General features: G+C 33.8%; 1 protein-coding gene across 1 annotated transcript in view; it reads left to right on the forward strand.

Moving 5' to 3' along the window:
• The window catches only part of LOC120630743, a 35136-nt gene extending 14863 nt beyond the window's left edge, over positions 1-20273 (forward strand). Inside the window, exon 2 of the mRNA XM_039900043.1 lies at positions 20191-20273. Within this exon, the coding sequence (XP_039755977.1) occupies positions 20191-20273 (83 nt within the window). The remainder of the gene's footprint in view (positions 1-20190) is intronic.
• The last annotated feature ends 388 nt before the right edge of the window (positions 20274-20661 follow it).

Genomic DNA, 20661 nt, shown 5'->3' on the forward strand with positions numbered 1-20661 from the left:
ATGTTCATAAAAAAAGAAGCTTCCTTTCGAAATACTATGATCGATTCCGTGCCTTCCATTATCATATTACAGCTTACCTAATAAATTATACAAAAAATTGTAAGGGGACGAGTGTAATATTAATTGATGAATGAATTATGCCACAAGAATATTGGTTTTCTCAATTGGCCAGCTAAATAATGTCAAGATGTGTAGTTAGCTTGGTTATTTACCTTATTAAAATAAACAATATTACAGTTGCCACGATCAAAGTTGGCACGTTGGTCTAGAACCCTCTTTAACACTTAAAGAGTATGGTTAGGTAGGTCTTGGATTTTCTAGTCAAATAAATTCAGTAACAGCCCGAAGTTAGGAATTATACGGTGGCCAACCTGGTTATTTTACGATATGGGATCGGTATGATATTATCGCTAAAGCTCAAAAATCTGTTAGACGACGCAGTTCGCCCATGCTCTAAAACCCTCTGTCGTATGAAGAAGGTCTGCGCCCAACTCTTGAAAAGGCTGATGATAATTTTGATGAAAAGTGAGGTTATGCCTAGGTACATGGTATTTATTTTTATTTATAAGGACGGCCAATGCTTTTTGAGTGGCCGTGGGTTCGTTTCCCACAGCTGGAAAATATTTGTGTGATGAATATGCACTTTACTATACTTGAGGCTTTACTTTGGGGTGATGATGGTGGGTGTGTTGTCGAAGTATATTTATTTATTATAATTTATTAATTTTTTTTTATTTGGAGGAACGAAACCGAGAGCCATCAAGTAAGATCGTTCGACCTATATTGATCGTATTAGTCAATAATGTAGTAATTGATATAAGGTATAATTTTTAATAATTTATATTACATTATTTATGAATTATACCTAATTTAATTTATGAAGTAGATAAAGAAGAAAAAAATACATTATTATTTATCAGTTACTGCCTATAGAGTTAATTATGCTTAATGTAAATAACTATTTTATGCATTGACCTAATGATATAGAATATTGGGAATGATAATCGACAAAATAAAAACATATTAATATAATAATAAAAAATAACTTGCAGATTTATTTTTAATAACAAAAATATTTTGTTTGTTAAAACAGAGTTCCAATTAGCGCTTTATCAGCTTATGTTTACTTTTTTAACTGGGTGATTATTTTTTCATAGCATAATAAATAAATAAGTAGGTATAGTTCTCTTCGCCTAAAAATATCTCTGACGATATACCTGCGTAGTACACAATTTTCACAATTGTATGCGAAATAGTACTATTATTTTAGTTACAGAGTGTTTATTAAGTACATAAACATATAAGATTTTATATCTTATAAATAAATATACCTACTACGACAATGCACTCATCGCCGTCTAGCCCCAAAGTAAGCGTAGCTTGTGTTATGGGTAAGATGGCTGATAAAATGTTTTTAAGAATAATATAGATAAATACTTATAATATACATTTAAACTCCCAGACACTGAAAAAAAATTAATGTTCACCACACAAACATTTTCAGTTGCAGTTGTGGGAATCGAACCTACGGCCTTGGACTCAGAAAGCAGGGTCGCTGCGTACTGCGCCAATCGGCATATAAGATATGTATCATTATAAAAACAGTAATAACCGAGTGGTATGAGCTTCGGGCTTTCAGAGAGACAGTTCGATCACCGGCACGCACCCCTTTTCCGAGTTACGAGTACTTAGTAAAGAAAAACATCGAGAGGAAAACTGCCTGCCAATACGCACTTGACCAGCGTGATGGACTATAGCCTAAGCTCGTTCTTCGAGAAGACCAGTGTTATGTTGTGGGCCGGTAATAGGTTGATGTTGATAAAACAGTAGCCTACAAACTACTATCCCTATAAAATATCTCTCCGTAAGGTTTCATAATTTCTTACATAATACTGGCACATGATCATCCAGACGCTAAGACCCCAACCTTGTTGTCTCACAATAACTCAAGACTTTCAGAGCGTCAGAAGCAACGAGTTCACAAGATCAGATTTTCCTTAAATGCCATAAAAATAGGATCTAGATAACCACTAGATCCTATTATCAACATAATGTCTTCTTCACTTATCATTCAATACATCATAGCATATTCAAAACCATCTCCCTACTTCAGGCATTCATGTCTCAGTTTAAAGGCATAGTGGATTCACTATGTATCACTTCATCCTCTTAGTAGAGGAAGAAGTATTTTATGGTACCATTATCTCTTATTGAAATAATGGTAGTTGCGAGCTCCAACACATGCAGCGCAACGGTGGACTCCTACCCGAGCTCGGACTAGAAACAAGTTCGATTGTGAGTGAACCAAAAAGGGTGGTTAACGCCACGATAAAGCTGCACCAGATTATAGTGTAGCCAGTCATAATGTAGTAGTTTATTATAAGTACTCACCGACGGAACATAACATCTATTTTTAAATATCAGTTGTTTTAATCTATCAAAAATATGGTAAAATATTGAATAGAACTAAACAGTAATGCAAGAAACCTCGAGGAAGGGACCTAACATAACAAATTGACCTTTGATTTGTTGAAGAATTTAAACTATATCCTTTATTCAGTTAATTTGTCAATTCAATTCTAAATAAGGAAATGAACAGTTTCTTCTCACTAGAATCGCCTGCACTCAAAAGGATATGTATTTCCTGTAGCTGTAACTATAAAAAAATCTCTGTAGTGATAAAAAAACATTTTACAAATATTAATTATGAAATTGCTTCGGTTTTATAATCTTTCCTTACATAGAGTTTTAAAAAGATAAATCTAAGTAAGTAAGGTCACATAATTATATAGGAAATATAGGAACAAATGCATAGTGAATTATCTCTTAGCCAACAAGATTGCTTTGATTGTAAATAGGTGATCTAGAACATTCCAAAAAATTTGAACTGCAACCGTAGGAACTGGCAGATGAAATAAGGTACAAAGGTAGAAAAGAAAATAAAAAATACTAAGGTTTTAAAGTATCAATACCTCATTTTAAAAGACGGATAAAATCCCTTTTACTCGAAAGCAGTTTGCAATTCGTAATTGATAAATAATATAAAACTATCAAGTTATTCTTAGGAGGTCAATTGTGAGTAGAACTACTCGCAATTGACTATCTTTTTCTAATGATTCTATAACATTGTATACTCGCATACAAGGTTTTTCTAAACAGCATAGAACCTCAGAAACGTCATCAACAAAAACGCATCACGATTTCGCTATTAAATTTAGTATATTATTAATGTCGGTTGTTAGGATTTTTTTTATTTTTTACAATTTTCCCTTCAAATACAATGGCCTTGTCATTTCAGGTTTTATTGTTTATTTAAGAGTTCTACAGTCGATGGAATAAAAAGGCCTAGCAGTGTTAAAGTGAAAATCATAGCGTACTTTGAAATCGCCCAAAATAGAAAAGCTTGTTTGTAAATAGCCACTCATATGAGACCATATACAAAGTTTTTTGGATATAGCCTCAAAAAAGACAGATTTTTATGCAAACTTCCCCTTTTTACCCCTTAAAAGGTAACGCTACTTCTCGTGGCGGGAGTCTGCCACTAGTATCGCTTCTTAAAGTTTCTTTGCTTTTCTTAATGATTTATTTAATTTCAAATGTAACTGACATTTAAATTTTATTTGGAAATAAAATACCTAATAAATAGAATATTATTATAATAAATAATTTATAGCTGATCATTTTATAAAATTTATAACATGCTAATTTTATTAAAATGCCAGGTATATAATAATTTATTTTGATGCTACTACAGTTTATTGTAATTTGTTTAACCTAGCTCAATCTAGTAATATTATATGTCAGCATCATCATAATATCTTCAACCGATTAACTTCCACTGCTGGGTACAGGTCTTTTCTAATGAGTTCAAAAATCTACGGTCCTGGCTTACTTATTTCCATATTTACCTATGTATTATTAAAACCCCCAATTCGATATCAAAAATTGTACTTTATAACAGGAAAGGTAAACAAAGATAATCTAATTAAAAATGTTTTTAAAAAGATGAAAATTTCGATAGGGTCGATGTTGTTAACGTGACTGGTTTTGAATGTCAATCAATCGGGAGCGAATCATCAGACATGAGTGGATCACGGTCATCTCATGTGATACTAAGACACTGGGAGATATCGTTGCATCGTTCGAGTCCATACAAGACGGAGTTGTGTCGATAATAGCAGCATATCGATATCGTATTTATATAAAAATACCCACAAACTCAATGTCGCAAACATTGGGTCCTAATCAAAAAAAAAATTTATTTGTTTCCTGAATATTAACTAAATAATTATTTTGTTACTGCGTATTTGTAAAAATCCTATTCTATTTAATAAAATATCTAGCAAATATGAACTTATAGTTATCGAAAGTTTAATAATTCACCCACTTTATATTTTAAGTGTGACATTCGACGACAACTCCTGACGAAAGTTTACGACCCCGCAAACGTGCCTATGCCTGAAATCAAGCTTAAGCTATGAATCTACCACTGATCCGGAATGCTGATTGCACTGAGAAGAATCTGTAAGAACACTTGCTCTTTTTAGATAACAAACTGACATATTTTAGCATTTTAGTTGAATCTGTACTTTGATCTAAATTGCCACTTTGGCTTTCGTGCTCTCCACCACATATTATTTAGTACTATCAAAACGAGAATTAATAAACATATTTTACGCACCACAGTCTGCATCATCACCTACCATCACGTTTTATATGATCCAAGTGCTAGTCTATATTTTTTTTTTTATATAAACAACCGAAACAAAGGTCTGTCCTACTTAGGAATCACTTACATTGGCTACTTTACAGTCTTATCTACAACGTTTTATAATTTAAACCCATATTTGCCTAAATTATACCGCTTTCTAGACGTTTTGATTGCTTGTTTCACATCATATGCTATTTTTGGATCTCCTTGTTTGCTTTCAGATAGCTTTATCTATAAATAAATATTTGTCTTATGTCTGAACTGCTGGCCTGAAGTCTCGTTATTTTTTTGTTTTGATAATTATATACACTTTTTAACAAGGCCTCGAGTATTTAGCTCAGTTTGCTATCGACATCGGAGCAGGATTCCGTCTCGAATAAAAAACTCAAAAATTAAACTGGTTTATTTTTCTGTAAACATTAAAATGGATAGCTGTTTCTAGCTTTTTCTCCAAGTGTCATGTAATTAGGTATATTTTACTACATTCTAGTGTCTAACCCAATTATAAAACCCAATTTAATCCTGCTGTAAAAAGCTAATAGTAACTATATAATATACAAGCCCGGATATGTTACATACCTATCTGTTAAAATAACAATGCAGATTAGTCACAAAACCCGAAGTCAAGGTTCCATATCAGGCTATTCAATCTATTTATTACACTTATGTCGATATTAACCATTATTATGTCACCGAGATGCGATCGTGACGGGTGCAACCTTCGTATAATTGAGTAGGCATATGAATTAGAATACAATAGATTGTAATGGACTTACAGCGTGTAATTAGTATGCATTTGTCCCTAAAATTGAGCCGTGTGAAGCGAGTTTGATAATTTATTATACCTTCCAACGTTATAAATCCTTTCCTTCTGTTATTTAGTATTTATAATTTCATAAGCCGTGGCTAACTACCACCCTACTAACAAAGAACTCAAAGCGATTTATCGTTCCGGTACGTCGTCGTCGTTTTACCGAATTATATACCGATTTATGACTTGGAAATGTCATACCCCTAACATATCTTAGCCTGCATCATCATCATAATACAAAATTAAAATTGAATATTTTATAAATTATCAATCATTACGAGTTGAAAAACCGTCCATTTAAAGAAAGAAAGTGTTCATCACTGATGCTGAGGTAACGCGACAACCCCATCAACACTCTCAAACCATTATTTTACTAGACACGCAGTTCATTGTAGGCCCTTCGAGTATATGTCATCCACAGGCTACACGTGTAAAAAGTTATGAGTGAACGAATAATTTTTGATCACCATATAAAAGTTCAGAAACAAGGAAATGAAGCGCAACAAGGTGAACCTATATAATTAGGCGGCTTCAACGTTTTCATATAACACGAACAATTCAATTCCAGTTCATATCCTATTTCCTGTCTCGTTAACCCACATGAAACCTTCCCTTCATCCAGGTGTTTTGCAATAACCACCAACGTGACATGTTAAGCTGAATATTATTAACATCGCATCTACACCGCGTTGCATATGCATGCATATGCGGATGTGTGTTTAATAACATGCGTTTCATGCGAGCCAAATATAATTAATATGTGGACTAAGTAGGTACTATGTGCACGTATATACCCGCAACTGATGGACTGTTGAGTTAATATGCGTCTGCGTGATTTTTATAAAAGAACCAGAGTGAATTTCACCTTCGGAATGTTATATATTGAGTTACTTAAGTTATTTATTAATGATATATACTACAAAACTCATGTATTGTATTATTATAAAATACTGATTTGTTTACCCACAAAAATTCTAAATGGTATACCTTCTGTGGGCAGTTCTCAAGGTACTGGTAGGGTGTAGTAAAAGGTACCCCGATATATATAATAACTCAATATAGTTGTCAATTATTTTTAAATAGTGTTTAGTGTAGGAAAATAGTTAACAACTAAGATGTATTGAAATTATGATCACTTAAATACTTTAAGGTATACATACCTATCGAATATAGTTTAAAAAGATGTTTATTTATGTTATGCAATTAAATTATAAAAAAGAAACACCTAATAAAAAAATAGATTTGCTTCTTACATTAGTCCATCAAATTAGATTTACCCAACCAAACATCTAAAGACTATACATCATATTTTCGGTAATAACATAAAAGTATGACATTTTACCGATAAAAAAAAAGTTACGGAATCTTACTCTTTTTAAGTATCATGAACGTACTATTGGATGTAGGTGCTATTACAGTTCCTATGAATAATATCGAGCGAGAATATTAGCCATAAAAATGGATGTGTTGTGAAATATTAAAATTAAATTTATTTGGCGCTTACAACCTTCCTATTTCGCGCAATATACTATTGTCTGACGCACTACACTTGGGGTTTCGGTCATGTTTTCTTTTTATCAGTCAGTCGCATTCAGTTTAGAGGTTGTATAGAATCCACATAATAAATAAGCTGAATTAGGAGAAGGGACGATGATTTACAGACTCGAGTAATCGGAACATGAAGCCACTCTTTTTAAACAAATAACGAATGTTGGCGATACCGATATGCTCGTTCAAAAATGAAAAAGTTTTAAGTTGTGATAACACAACTTAACTTATTAGCATGCTATAGATGTACCAACTGGGTATTAGTTGTACAGGTTTTCAAGATCAAGATCTACGTTGTAGGTAAGTACGTCCCTACTCCGTTTTATTTTCTCTATTTTAGGCTTTATTGGAAGAGAAGGGAACTTAATCTACTCTTTGCTAAAAGGTTTAAGCCCACTAAGGTACATTTATAACTTTATAGAACATGTTATACATACAAACTGTACTCGGTACTACGAATAGTCGTAACTCCGTACCCACTAGGAATATAGATTCCTAGTGGGTACGGAGTTAACACTATTCTTGCATGGATACCTCGTTAACGCACAAAAACTTATAAATATCGTATAAATGAAAATTAATTATCCGTTATTGCATTTCCTTCCTTTACGTATATAATCTATAAAAATAAATAAAATTGTAATGTCGGTCTGTGATTTCTAATTACCTGCCTCTCATTGCCCTCGTATGATTCATTTTAATAATAATATAACCCAAACTTTGTATCAAAATTTTGGTCCGTTTATCTATTGTGTTTTTAAAACTTACCACCTCCGAAATCACGTTGGTTGACTTCAATTCTTTGACAGCCGATTGGCGCAGTGGGCAGCGACTCCGCTTTCTGAGCTCAAGTCTGTGGGTTCGATTCCCACAACTAAATACTCATCATCAAGTGACAAGGGGAACATTACGGAGAACGTGCAGCAGCTTCCTCTGTGCTACTACTACATCTACTGTGATCACCAACCCATATATTACTCCCCAGCGTGGTTGTTGTGGGCAAACCCTCCCATTGGTAGAGCTTGTCGTTCAAGTATTCATAAAAATATTCCTAGCTACGCTTACTTTGTACAGGGTGGCGATGTGTGTATGTCGTAGTATTATTTTTATATTATAAATTATTTTTAGCGGTGAGCCGTGCCCTGTACTTTGCTCATCTTCTTGAAATCTAAATTGTGCTTTTTTCTTAAAGGTGTACCATTTTAGTAGAGTTGTCCTTTAATAATAATTTAAAGCAAGATAAAAGGATTTTTTATGTATATCTTGTATTGATAAATTGTATCTATTAATTCAAAATTGTTAACAGACGAAGTAGCGCTTGTAATATATGTGTTAACCGTCGATATGATATAGTATTATACACCTAGTACCTACCTAATACTCATTTCAGGTTATTACGCGCTGCTACGGAAGTAGTTTTGAGAATATTGCCTCGCTATTCGTTACAATTAACGTATTTAGAACCGTAAAAGATCGACGATGTTACTCGCTCTAGTAGATCAAGATTTAAAAATAAACTAATGATCTGTGAAATGGATTTTAGAAGCGTTCAGTTCCGATTGCAATGTGTTATTATATATAGCTCTAGCGGCCGCTAGCAGCTAATGCTAAAGGCGGATGTCAGCTATTTCAAAAACACTTAGGTACTTTAACCCCTTAGTGTATGTAGGTGTGTCTCGATTTGGAGGATCCACACGACTATAACTTATTATAATAAATGTAAAAATTAAAATAAATGAGGTAAGTAGGTACTAACTGATTAGGTAATTAACCTATTCAGTAATTAGTTTCACATAGTTTAAAACATAGGCTTTTTTGAAGTTATACTTCTTTTGGCGCGTTAGGGAAAAATGATGAGAATAATTTTTTACGATCCGCACGCACACCGTCACGAAAAACTGACACCCTGAAGTTAGCTATAGACAACCATTTTGTTTTTCAATAAAAGGTTTCCCACTGTACACTTTGAATTGTCAAAGTCTGCGGGCTCTTTCCGGTGATTTTATTAATTCAATTGTACAAACAAAAATCTCAAATTTTAATGATGAGACTTGGTTTTCCGATAATGAGACAGCTAGATAATGCGTTATAATAAATCTTTCAATGTATTAAATACCTTTTCCTATTGTTAGAGTAGTTTTTTCTACAAATGCAGAATAAGGCGAAAGATAAAAATTTTGGAAAGATTTTTATCCTGTTACGCCAAAGAACTCAAATACCTATCGCGTGTATATACTCCTAAGTACGAACACGTTTTTTTAAATTTCATCTACAAGACTACCTGCACCTTGACTGCAATCTAACCTAGTAGTAAGCGATAATACAGTATAAGATAGTTGCGAAGTAATAGTATATATATTAAACCCATATCCCTTATCGATTTCTAGACGGAAAACTTAACATTCATTCAACACAAACATTTTTCCATTTGTGGGAATCCAACACACAGCCCTTAACTCGGAAAGCACTAAATCTGCGTCAATTAATAATTTATTTATAAACTATATAATTAACCTATTAATTACTGCTTATTAGTTATTACTACTTCTACATTACTACTCCATTTAATACAACTACATTGAACATAAGACAGTCGAAGATACTGGGCATATTTAAAAATGCTGTTAAGGCTCATTTTCTCGCTCAATAAAGAAGACTATTGTTTAAGTATTTTTGGTACGTTAAAGTATGTTGAAGTATTTTGTATTTATTTTTATATTTATCAATAGTATTGTTGTATTCGTGTAGTCCGGTTTATGTATTAGTATGTAGTTATTCGTATGTATGTTATAAACAATGTACCCCACCTAGTTTTTCGTTTTAGTTTTCCTAATCCTAAGCTTGCCGTGCAGAGATCGCTACTTAGCGATAAGGCTGCTTTTTGTATACTACTACATTCTTGAAGTATTTGTTATTTTTTTCTGCATGGTGTTCAAATAAAGAGTATAAATAAATAAAAAATTAATGACCTGTAACTGTAACATCCGTTATTCATCTTCGAAGATATTCGAACTGAGTGAATTCGAACAATTCAAAATCAACTTGGAAAACAAAATGTAGAGAAATAAGACAGAATTAGATATTCTCTTGTGCACGGCCACCAATCAAATCTCATCAAGTATAAATATTGAAACTTTAGTAGGCTTTTAAGTCACATTATAGAAGCACATTATGCAAAAATTTAATTTAAGCGTATTAGACGTTTTTGATTTTTAATCAGTTTAGAAGTTACGAAACTACGCAACCGGCTTCGCGAGTATTTATGTACGAATATGTTAAAATATAACCGAGAATTTTTGTATTAACAGAACCTTGACCCAATGCGCCGGCCGCAATTAGGGTTGTCATCTTCATTTTCCCATATTTTTTTATTCCGAGGCATAAGTTTCAATTCGTGCATTTAAAAAAATTAAAGAGGGGCCTCTTCTGCAATTAAAAAGGGTGAATGTTTTAAGCCTCTATATGGAAAATGCAATATTTTATCGAATAAATTAAACTGGTTTTTAAACTATGATTTCTGATATAAAGCGAAGGTTTAAAAGTTTTACTTCTAACCACCACTAGAAAATGCAATAGGTTTACTTACTACATACAACATTAATAATTTTACTGGGATTTTACAAAAGTTGTTACGTTTGCCGCTTTGTAGTTACAAGTTTTGTGTGCTTTTAAGCTCCTGAGTCCTGACGTTATAACTTCAAATGGTAGTGGTATTATTGACTGTATTTTTTAATTGTGGTTGTTTAGAATTTTTATGTTTGAATTTTAATGTTGCAATCTAGAGTAACACGTACTGCTAAGTAATTTAGAATTTCAATTTTAGAGTATGTGTTCAACATACTACATGATCACTTAAATTATTTTCATTATACTCTTTATTTGCACGCCATTGCAGTTGCTAAGGTGAAATGGCAGGCAATCACTATTATTTTTTTAAAGTGTTCTTGTATGTAGTTGCTTTATTTATACTGATATTGTAAAACTAATTTAGTTTGTTTCTTTAAATAAAAAGTTTAAATGAATTCTGAGTGGTTAAATATTATTAATGGAGTTCACCTCACCAGTTAGTGTGTATAGTAAGTTAGTTAAATAACAAAAATATTGTAATATCGCATATTTTTATTAATATGCAGATTTTATTTAATAATAATATGATGTTGGTAAAAAAAATTTAAGACTGTAAATAACTTTCAGCATATATTTAACAAAATAGACTATTAAATGTCAATTAATATTTTAACACTTCGCTGCAAGATTTGGTCGTTTATTCTTCTTCCTAGTACCTGTAATTTTGAGGACCTGCTGATCGGGTTCTCGTGTGCTGGTTCAAATTACCAACATAAGTGGCATAAGTCGTATAGTATGTTAGTATGCTTTATTTAGTAGGTAGTGGTAAACATTATTGTACCACTGGCAACCCTAACTGTAACCTCGAACCCGTTTGGTTTCTCACTGAAAGACTATCATCGCGGAATTCAAGGTGATTATTGTGTGAGGCATGACTTGAGTACTTACACAGTTTTCGAAAACTGGGAATTAATACTGAGATGGGAATGCCCCGCTAAATGAATCGCTAGCAAAGCCTATATATTTACTGTCGCTAGTAAGGTAGCTACTGGTTTTAAAGTAATGATTTAATATCATCATCCCTTCGACCGTGTGCAAGGCTGCCCATTAAGCCTTATACATTCATCGGTCTTCCATTAGCAAAGAGACTTCTTGCAACATTTTAATAACGTCACTCGTCTGTGAGTTCATATGACTCGCTTACCACAGATGGCAAGGGCATGGCCGACTTCGGGGATAGTTGGGCAATCTTTATAGAATGACCAACGCTTTATGTATCCAGAGCAACTTAGCCCACTGAGTATATTCTGTAGGTTAAGGTAACAGGCTTTACCACATGTGCCACTCCAGAGCTGCAATCACTATAGATATTGTATTAATGTATTACAAAATGATACTCTAGAAAGAAATAATCTTATACAGATTATTTATAACGAGCACAAAACTAACATTGTGTTTTTCTACATTCTCAGGATTGCTGAAACAGAATGATGATCTAGTTATGTCTAGATAAGCTTTCCTTTCACCTCTATTTATTTCAATATTAATCAAATTAATTAGTAATTTGTTCATAATATTGTAAGGATTCCAAAATTCCAAGCTTTGTACCATTTTTGATCAGCACCTTCGATCTTAATTCGGCAGGGTCTCTATTCCAGCCCCTTCGGTCCCCGATGTTAAATCTCTGAACTATGGTCTTCCACTGACATGTTTCTAGATTAATCACTTAGACATACTTACTAACTAAACTAAAACTTAGATACTCCGAATAAATTAATATACAGAGTAAAGTAATGCTTCATCATCATCATATCAACCGTTTACCGTCCCACTACACGACACGGTTCTCCCACAGTGAGAATGGTTTGGGCCGTACCAAGCTAGCCAGTGCTGATTGGTGAACTTCACACGCTTTTGAGAACATTATAGAGAACTCTAAGGCATGCAGGGTTCCTCACGATGTTTTCCTTCACCATTGAAGCAAATTATATTTTAATTGCTTAACTTAGAAGTTAGAGGTGCGTGCTGGGATTCGAAATCGGCCGCCAGAAAGGTAAAGAAAGAAAGAAAAATCGACTTTATTACATATAACATTTGTGTCATAAATTTGTTAAACTAAAAAAAAATGTGTGATAAAGGCCCAGTTTAGCTGCATACTAAAAATCGCAGCACTGGTTTTCAGCCAGCCCCCTTATCTTCGTCGTCACTCGCGACTAAACAATAACAAAATAATCATAAAAGGGACAATACCATAGAATATAATATGTAAACAAACGAAAGATATTTTTTACATTAACACAAGCCTTATTAACCCCTAAAGGACATCATAAAATACAATATCATCAAAATCTAAGTAAGAGGTAAATAATAAAAAATAAAACCACAATCACAAGAAATAAAAAAAAAAAAGCCTACTATTATATAAACAAAATAAAAAATCGAAGCCCTTACCTATCATCGCAAGTTTTAAGTAATATTATTAATTCAATAATAACTGCGAAGTGCCGATGTTTTAACTTAACATTTTTTTACATAATCATTTGATTAAGCTACATTGTCACATACAGAGCAGGCGTAATCAATTATTGAATTTATTGAGGTAACCGGCGACGTAAAGGCGAAGGTTCCGCGCTAGGGCAACAACAAATGAACGAGAGAGTTGCCTGCAGAGACAAACATTGTATTGAGGAGATTGTTTATTTAAAAGCAATAAGAGTAACCTAATAAGGAAAAGGTACGACTAATACCTACATTAAAAATTGTGACAAGCAAAAGGTGAAGTTATAACTAAAGTGATCTTTGTCGAAGTTACCCATATCTACCAAAGCATCTTATAATTACAGATAGACGGGAAATCCCATGAATGTACTGTTATGTATAGTAACTATTAATAATAAATATAGTCATAATTATGATACTTAGGTCCTGAAGAAAAAATTGTAAAATGATCTGACTTCTGTCAGAACTTCATATTTCAGTAAGTAGATACCTACCTAGTAATGCTATCGACTTGAAATTTGGAATAGATAATGCTAATTTACCTTTTATTACGAAGCCAATACCATTATAACGTTGGCCCAAAACATATATACCTGGTGTTATGTTTTAGCAAGGTTAAAATAGATCATAATTGTTATATGTGGCTGTGGCTTGGAGATGTGTCATCAGCTTCATCTAGATTCCTTGAGAAGAGGCAAGTTATCCGATATTTCAGAAGCAGTAACAGGTAAAGGAAAATTGATCATTTATCATTAAAGTAGCAGCCTTTATTGGGCCGGCTGGACCCTGTCTGAGTTTTGGATACTTTAAGGTAAGGAAGGGGGAAGTTTTCAATATTAATACAATTTTCAATAACATTTCTTGACTAACGTTTCGCCAATCTCCGTACCAGGAGTGTAGATATTGGAAGAGATTGCATTTGATGAATGGCACATTCTAAAGCCGATGCTTATTAAAGTGACTTAGATTAGAATAATATAAGAAGTTTATTTCTAATGCTGCTGATATTAACACTAAATATTCGCAGCAAAAGAGAAGAGACATGCCTTCATTATCAGAATTTTTGATAGGCTAAGAAGCGTCGAAGCATTCCAACCGTATTGGAGCTCTAATTTCTCTCTCCCTTTAGAGATGCGGCCTTTGCCCAGCAGTCAGCAGCAGTGGCGGCCTGCTACATTGAGTAAATATACGTGGCTACAGCAACACCGATTTTTGTAAGGTCTTCGTCCAGGGTAAACATTAAGCAGTGAGACAGAAAAATGTATTCCACTACAGGTTAGCCCTTGACTGTAATCTTACGAACACCGGAACACTTAATCGCTCAGCAGTACGTCTTTGTCGGTAGGGGGCAACAAGTCGCGGCCCAAGCCTCACAGACACCAGTCATAACAGGCTGTGCTTTTGTGCTTGTATGAAATACCGACATGCCACTGTGCACTGTTTGTAGGTTACCAGTAAATAATTAATGTAGCATGTGAGGAATGCCGCGACATCACGACTTGCGAATAATATATTTATCAGCACACGGTTGATTATAACACCTATAATAATCTATTACAATATTAAGACCACCGTCCACTGCGTCGTACAGTTTAGCGGTATACACGATACGATCCGGTGTCGGTACACGGTACGATATGTACGTTGCAAAGATATCTTTGGCACAGTTATGACCCCTGCGGCAGTAATATCGCCACTGCTTGTAAGTTACTAATTAAAGTAGCATGTGGAATGCTGCCAAATCACGACACACGAATAAATCACGGATCTGCTCATATTGTTTAAACAATAAGCTCTTTATAGCAAACATTTCTATGATAATTAATTGTAGTATAAACACCTACATCAACTACATCGTACTGTATCGAGTTATCGTAAGCGCAATGCCATTTGGTTTATATTTTTTTCAAACCTTCGAATGTATCGATGGTCAAATGATTTTACAGCCATACTACTACAATAGTCCGTACCGCAACGTATAAAATGTATCTAATAGATTTTTTTATATACATACGCATAAGTTTCATTTCATTTCATTTTCAAGTATAAGCAAACATCGCACACGTATCTATGTTTATGTATACGTATATACATATTAATTGAAATACTGTTTCACATATAATTGGCGTACTTAAGTAGGTATGAATGCTGCAAAGATGTTAAAATTAAAATAATAGAGGTATATTAGATATGTAAGCATAATTTGTAGTTTAATGGCAAAACCATTACATTAAGCTTTTTAGTAGGATGATGCGTACACATCCCTAAGCGTATATATTTAAAAAGAACTGTCTGATGCAAAACAGAAAACGACCGAATTTTGGACCTTTATCTATGATTTGCATCTTAGTACTCAAGCGCTATGGATAGTTTTTTTTTTAATTTATAATCCTTTAGTCTTGAAAATAGACTATATATATTTTGTAATCTTCCGAATTATAAATTATACTTAAATATCTTATGAGTATACCTTTATTATTTTAACTTTAACATCTTTTCAGCATTCATACCAACTAACGCACAACACAATTATTTGTGAAACAGTATTTCAACTAAGCCAATGCCTTGTATATACGTATGAATATACATATATACCTACGTGTGCGATGATTGCTTACACCCGCATAAATATATAAAAAAAACTTTTAGATACATTCATACTTTGCGGTACGGACTAGTGCAATGTGTAATGGTTTTGCCATTAAACTACAAATTATGCTTACATATCTAATATACCTCTATTATTTTAATTTTAACATCTTTGCAGCATTCATACCTACATAAGTACGCCAATTATATGTGAAACAGTATTTCAATTAATATGTATATACGTAAACATAAACATAGATACGTGTGCGATGATTGCTTACACCCGCATAAATATATAAAAAAAAACTTTTAGATACATTCATACTTTGCGGTACGGACTAGTGCAATGGCTGTAGATCCTAAAATCATTTGACCATCGATACATTGGAAGGACCTGTTCTAATGTAACAAAGCATGAAGGCGGCCAGGCAGGACTCACGAAGGCATGTCGAAGAATTTAGGCTAATGAACATAGCATCTGTGGTATGCCGCGACAACACGACGCAAGGGTGCCTAATCAACATTGAGCTATGCTACGCAATCTGTGACTAGTAATTTCGGTGATTCCTAAAGAGAAAATATGTTTCTAGTACTCTTATGTTCGGCGTATTATAGTTATAGTTAGGTAGTTATTCGGCAGATCATAAAGTTTAGAGCACTCGGAAACAGACACCTGACAGATGAAAAATTTATATACGGTTTTTTTTAATAATCCAAATGAAAAATGAAAAATATTATAATACAAACACATAATACCACAGCATGTGGCAAGATCCATAGACAAGTTAGGTTATATGAGTCGCTTAGTGAAAATCGATTAATGAAAGGTAAATTTATGCCTAGGAATCTTCTTCGGTTTGGCGTTGCTTAATTAGGTATTGCCGTTTCCGTCGTTAGTGCAAATGGGCATTAGTTAAGTATCTATCTAGTGCTGAGATAATGTTGTGACGAACACCCTAGAGCAGCGATGAGCGCTGTATTTTTAAGTAGGAGGACCCAGGTTCGATCCCCGGCACCCTGGTGGGGGACTCCGGCCGTGGCTAGTTAGCACCTTGCCGAAAAAGACGTGTTGCTAAGCGATTTAGCGTTCCGGTACGAAGGGTTTAATATAACTGTCATAAGTATACAAAAAATCTATTAGACTGGGTATCTACGTAAATACCGCCAAGAGTAATTTAAAGTCGTATTTTTCCACTACTACGTAAACATTAGTAGAACACTGTATAAAACTTAAGTTATTTTTCCGGCGGAATTCCTTATTGGTTGTTACATAAGTATATGTCTGTCATGCTCAGTTATGAATATGTCGAGCAGATTGGATTGGAAAAATATTCTTATCGTACTCTAAGTTATTTTATGTACCCCACCACTTTTTTAAATTGAGAACATTAAAAAATAATTTCTTTAGTTTATTTGAAACTCCTAGTTTTCTCGGGATAGAATGTATCCTATGTCTGTTTTCAGGATGTAGTGCTGGAACTGACTATAGGCAACAAGACCTTTTACATTAATATGCTGTTATAATAAACGTTTGTTAAGATTATGTAACATGATTTCAGATAGGTAAGTACGTACGTTAAATTTTAGTTGTTTGTAATATTAAAACCCTTTGTAGTAAGCTGATAACCTTGTTTACTAAACCAAGGCCATCAATCATTATCAAAATACATTTATTCTTACCTTTACGAAACTACATAACCTATATATTTCAATGCCCAAGGCGTTGCGCATCACAGTGGCATTTCCAAGTCGCCAATCATTTATAATGGATTCCCAATGTTACTTTGGACTTAAGTAGATACTAAATTAGAGGTTACGTTACGTAGCCACTTTATTTCAATAACAATAACAATCAATAAATAAATTAAACGCTAATGATCTACATACATAAATAGGTTAACATATTTGGTAAACTTCTTATTAAAGTTGAAGTGCTGAATGCTGCTTCTTTAGATTAAAATAACTAAAAATATAAACAATCAATGTAATAATAGGAAATTTCAAAAAAAAATATTAATTATTAGACCTATCACAGACACTAATGAAACGTTCATACATATATGTTACGATTATTGTGAGGTGACTAAATGCGCGAGGGCTAGGAGCCCATAACTACCTGGGCCGTGTAGTTATTAACGGCATAAAAATATATGTTATTCTTGACGATTTTTCTGACTGATTGGTTGTCCGCTTTACACAATTCAATAAAACTTTCTCTTTAGAAAAAAATCAAAACTACCTCTAACGAATAATAAACTTATTAATCATCATGAAAAATTTTAACAATATACCTTTTGTCTGAAGTTTGCAAAGCGTCAATTCTAAAAAAAATACTGTTTCAAAAGGTTTAAAGGCGTACCTATGTATTACAGGATAACGAAACTACGAGAATGTCTTTGCTGATATAAAAACTACTGTAATCACCATAGTTTTTATATCAGCAAAAACCCCTTAAGAAACAAAAATTGTTTGATGGTTTTTGAAGCCATGGAACAATTTAATTTCACCAAATAAGTTTTATTCAAACTAGGTACGAAATCCGTTGTGCGCGAGTCTGGTCTAGTTTTAAATTTTAAAGTATCTCGTAGCTAAACAATTTGAAATTATTGTTTATTAAACTCCGCTGTCAAGAAATTTTAACATAGTCTTGCTAATAACACCAAAGGCAACAGCAGACCTTCCTATCTCGTAGATCGCTACGTCCGCTCATGATAATTGCGATAGAACCAATTCACAAGTCACAATTACACAATGTATACAATGCACTACGCCGCAATTACTGACCACAATATAAATTTAGTTTTTTGGAAACTAATGAAACATTAACATGTCGTCAACAACAGCAGTCCGAGGAATTTTATCATTCTCATTATCGGCCCACTACAGGGCATGGGTCTCTAAACTCTAACTAAGGCCTGTAATTAATAACCATCATAAATCTGTTCTTTATATTATCTGTGCACCAGCCACTAACTTCTGTTCTCCGTGCCCTTAGCGGTTACCTGGAATAGGTCACTATCAGTGATTCGGCCGCCCATACCGCCAGTAAGTTAAGTTGTTAACCTGTTTTTGTGTTCTGTAGTGTAATAAAGAGTTTTTATTTTTATTAAGGTGGTTATGGTACAAAAGCTCCTAAACATTAATGATTTGTAACTTTATTTAAATTGTCTGTCATCTATTAAAATTTAATATACTTAATATTTAATTTATATCACAGTTACATAAACATAGACCTCGGAGCCTCGGGTAGATACGTAATGGTATTATAGTTGCCTACATATCGATAATATGACATATCTGCTGTCGAACTTTGCACGATATTATCCAATTAGCATATAAACAGCTCTATTGTTTATTTGAGTCTAGGTTAGTGGGTAAACTTACATACACATTAAATTCTTATAAGCTTGTGTTACTATATTTTTACTATCATAAACAGCGCTTGATTGCTAACTGCTTGATGGTAACCGTTGGTAAGGCCTAAGATGGCTGCGCTTGTCAAAAAGATTCCTACGCAAGAGACAAATTTACTCCTTATTTACACCTACCTACTGAATACTGCTGTACCTTCATAGGTAACTATAAAAAAAATGTTAATAGCTCTTATGCCCGTTTTCACTAACCTAGAAATCGCCTAAGCCGAATGCCCATCTAAGGATATTCTTAGGCATATCTTCATCTACCTTTGACCAATAGTTATCACCTAAAAGTAAGTGAAAAGTTATTTTTTCATTAGACAAAGGCATTCGATTAAGGCGATGACTCGGTTAAGTGAAAACGGGCATTAGTCAACTTGCGGATATTTTCGGATTCCTATGCAAGTAACGGTTATGGCCTAGCTGCATAGATACATAGTAGGTACTACCAGCCCAGTAGGTAAGACTTCGGCGTTCCTTTCGATCCCCGACTCGCACTTCTAACTTTTGGGATCTATGTACTGTCTTGACAGGTTTCACTGTTTCATAGCATTGCGAACAAATCGTTTAAAAGACGTTGTCGATGTTGGCGTTATGACGAGAAAACGACTGCGACTTGTCAATATTTTTATCGAGCTAAGGAAATATAGTGATAGTCACATCACAGTCTTAACCCGATTAATTTAAATAAAAATAAGCTGGTTATAAAAAGCACGACTCCCAAATACTCTACTGGCCACACTGAATTAAAAAAAAAAGAATTAAAGCCATTGTCACTCGGGATGATTTATGGATTCTAAGGTAGGTTACCTATATGTCCAGATCGGTTAAGGGTTTCAGATTAAAAAGTTCAGTTACAATAAAAAAAACTCGCATACAAACATACATACATCTTACATACACTTATTTTCGGGCTGTCGTGTAACTAGCCCTTAACCCCAAACCTTAGTTAGCTACCTTTTTCATGAAGTCTTAATTATTTTATTACTTTAATTACAGGTTTTGTTCATACGTGGTCTATTGTTACGATCATTATTGTATCTTCTCAGCCTGTCTGGCGGCCATCGAAGGTCGAATGCTGATTGGTGCTAAAGAGTGCGTTCACACGGACATGTGCCGCGCGATTGCGTAGCATCTACCTCAGCAACAGCTGCTGTATGTAGCCAAAAGCAAGAAGTAAAAGTGGGTATAACCTTTTGTGTAGATAAATTGGTATATCATTTACCTTACTCCGTAAAACATATTGTTTCCTTCCTTCCTAAACAATGATTTGTTTCAAGTAGGCCTTCATTGGGTCGATTTATTCAAACTACTTTCTTCCAACGGATTAGAAAGATTCTACAGAGAAGATCCGCCAAGAAACTGAGTAGTTGCTCTTTTCCAACATTAACATTGATCAGATGATGTTGGAGCTGGCTGCTTCCAAGCTACCTTGTGTGAAATTCATGAATTCACCAATTGTATAGCAAACTCGCTGTTAAATGTTAGCATAGCATTAAAGGCGCACAGAGAAGTTCTGC

The sequence above is a fragment of the Pararge aegeria genome, chromosome 2, assembly GCF_905163445.1.
Source record: "Pararge aegeria chromosome 2, ilParAegt1.1, whole genome shotgun sequence".
Classification (NCBI taxonomy): Eukaryota; Metazoa; Arthropoda; class Insecta; order Lepidoptera; family Nymphalidae; genus Pararge; species Pararge aegeria.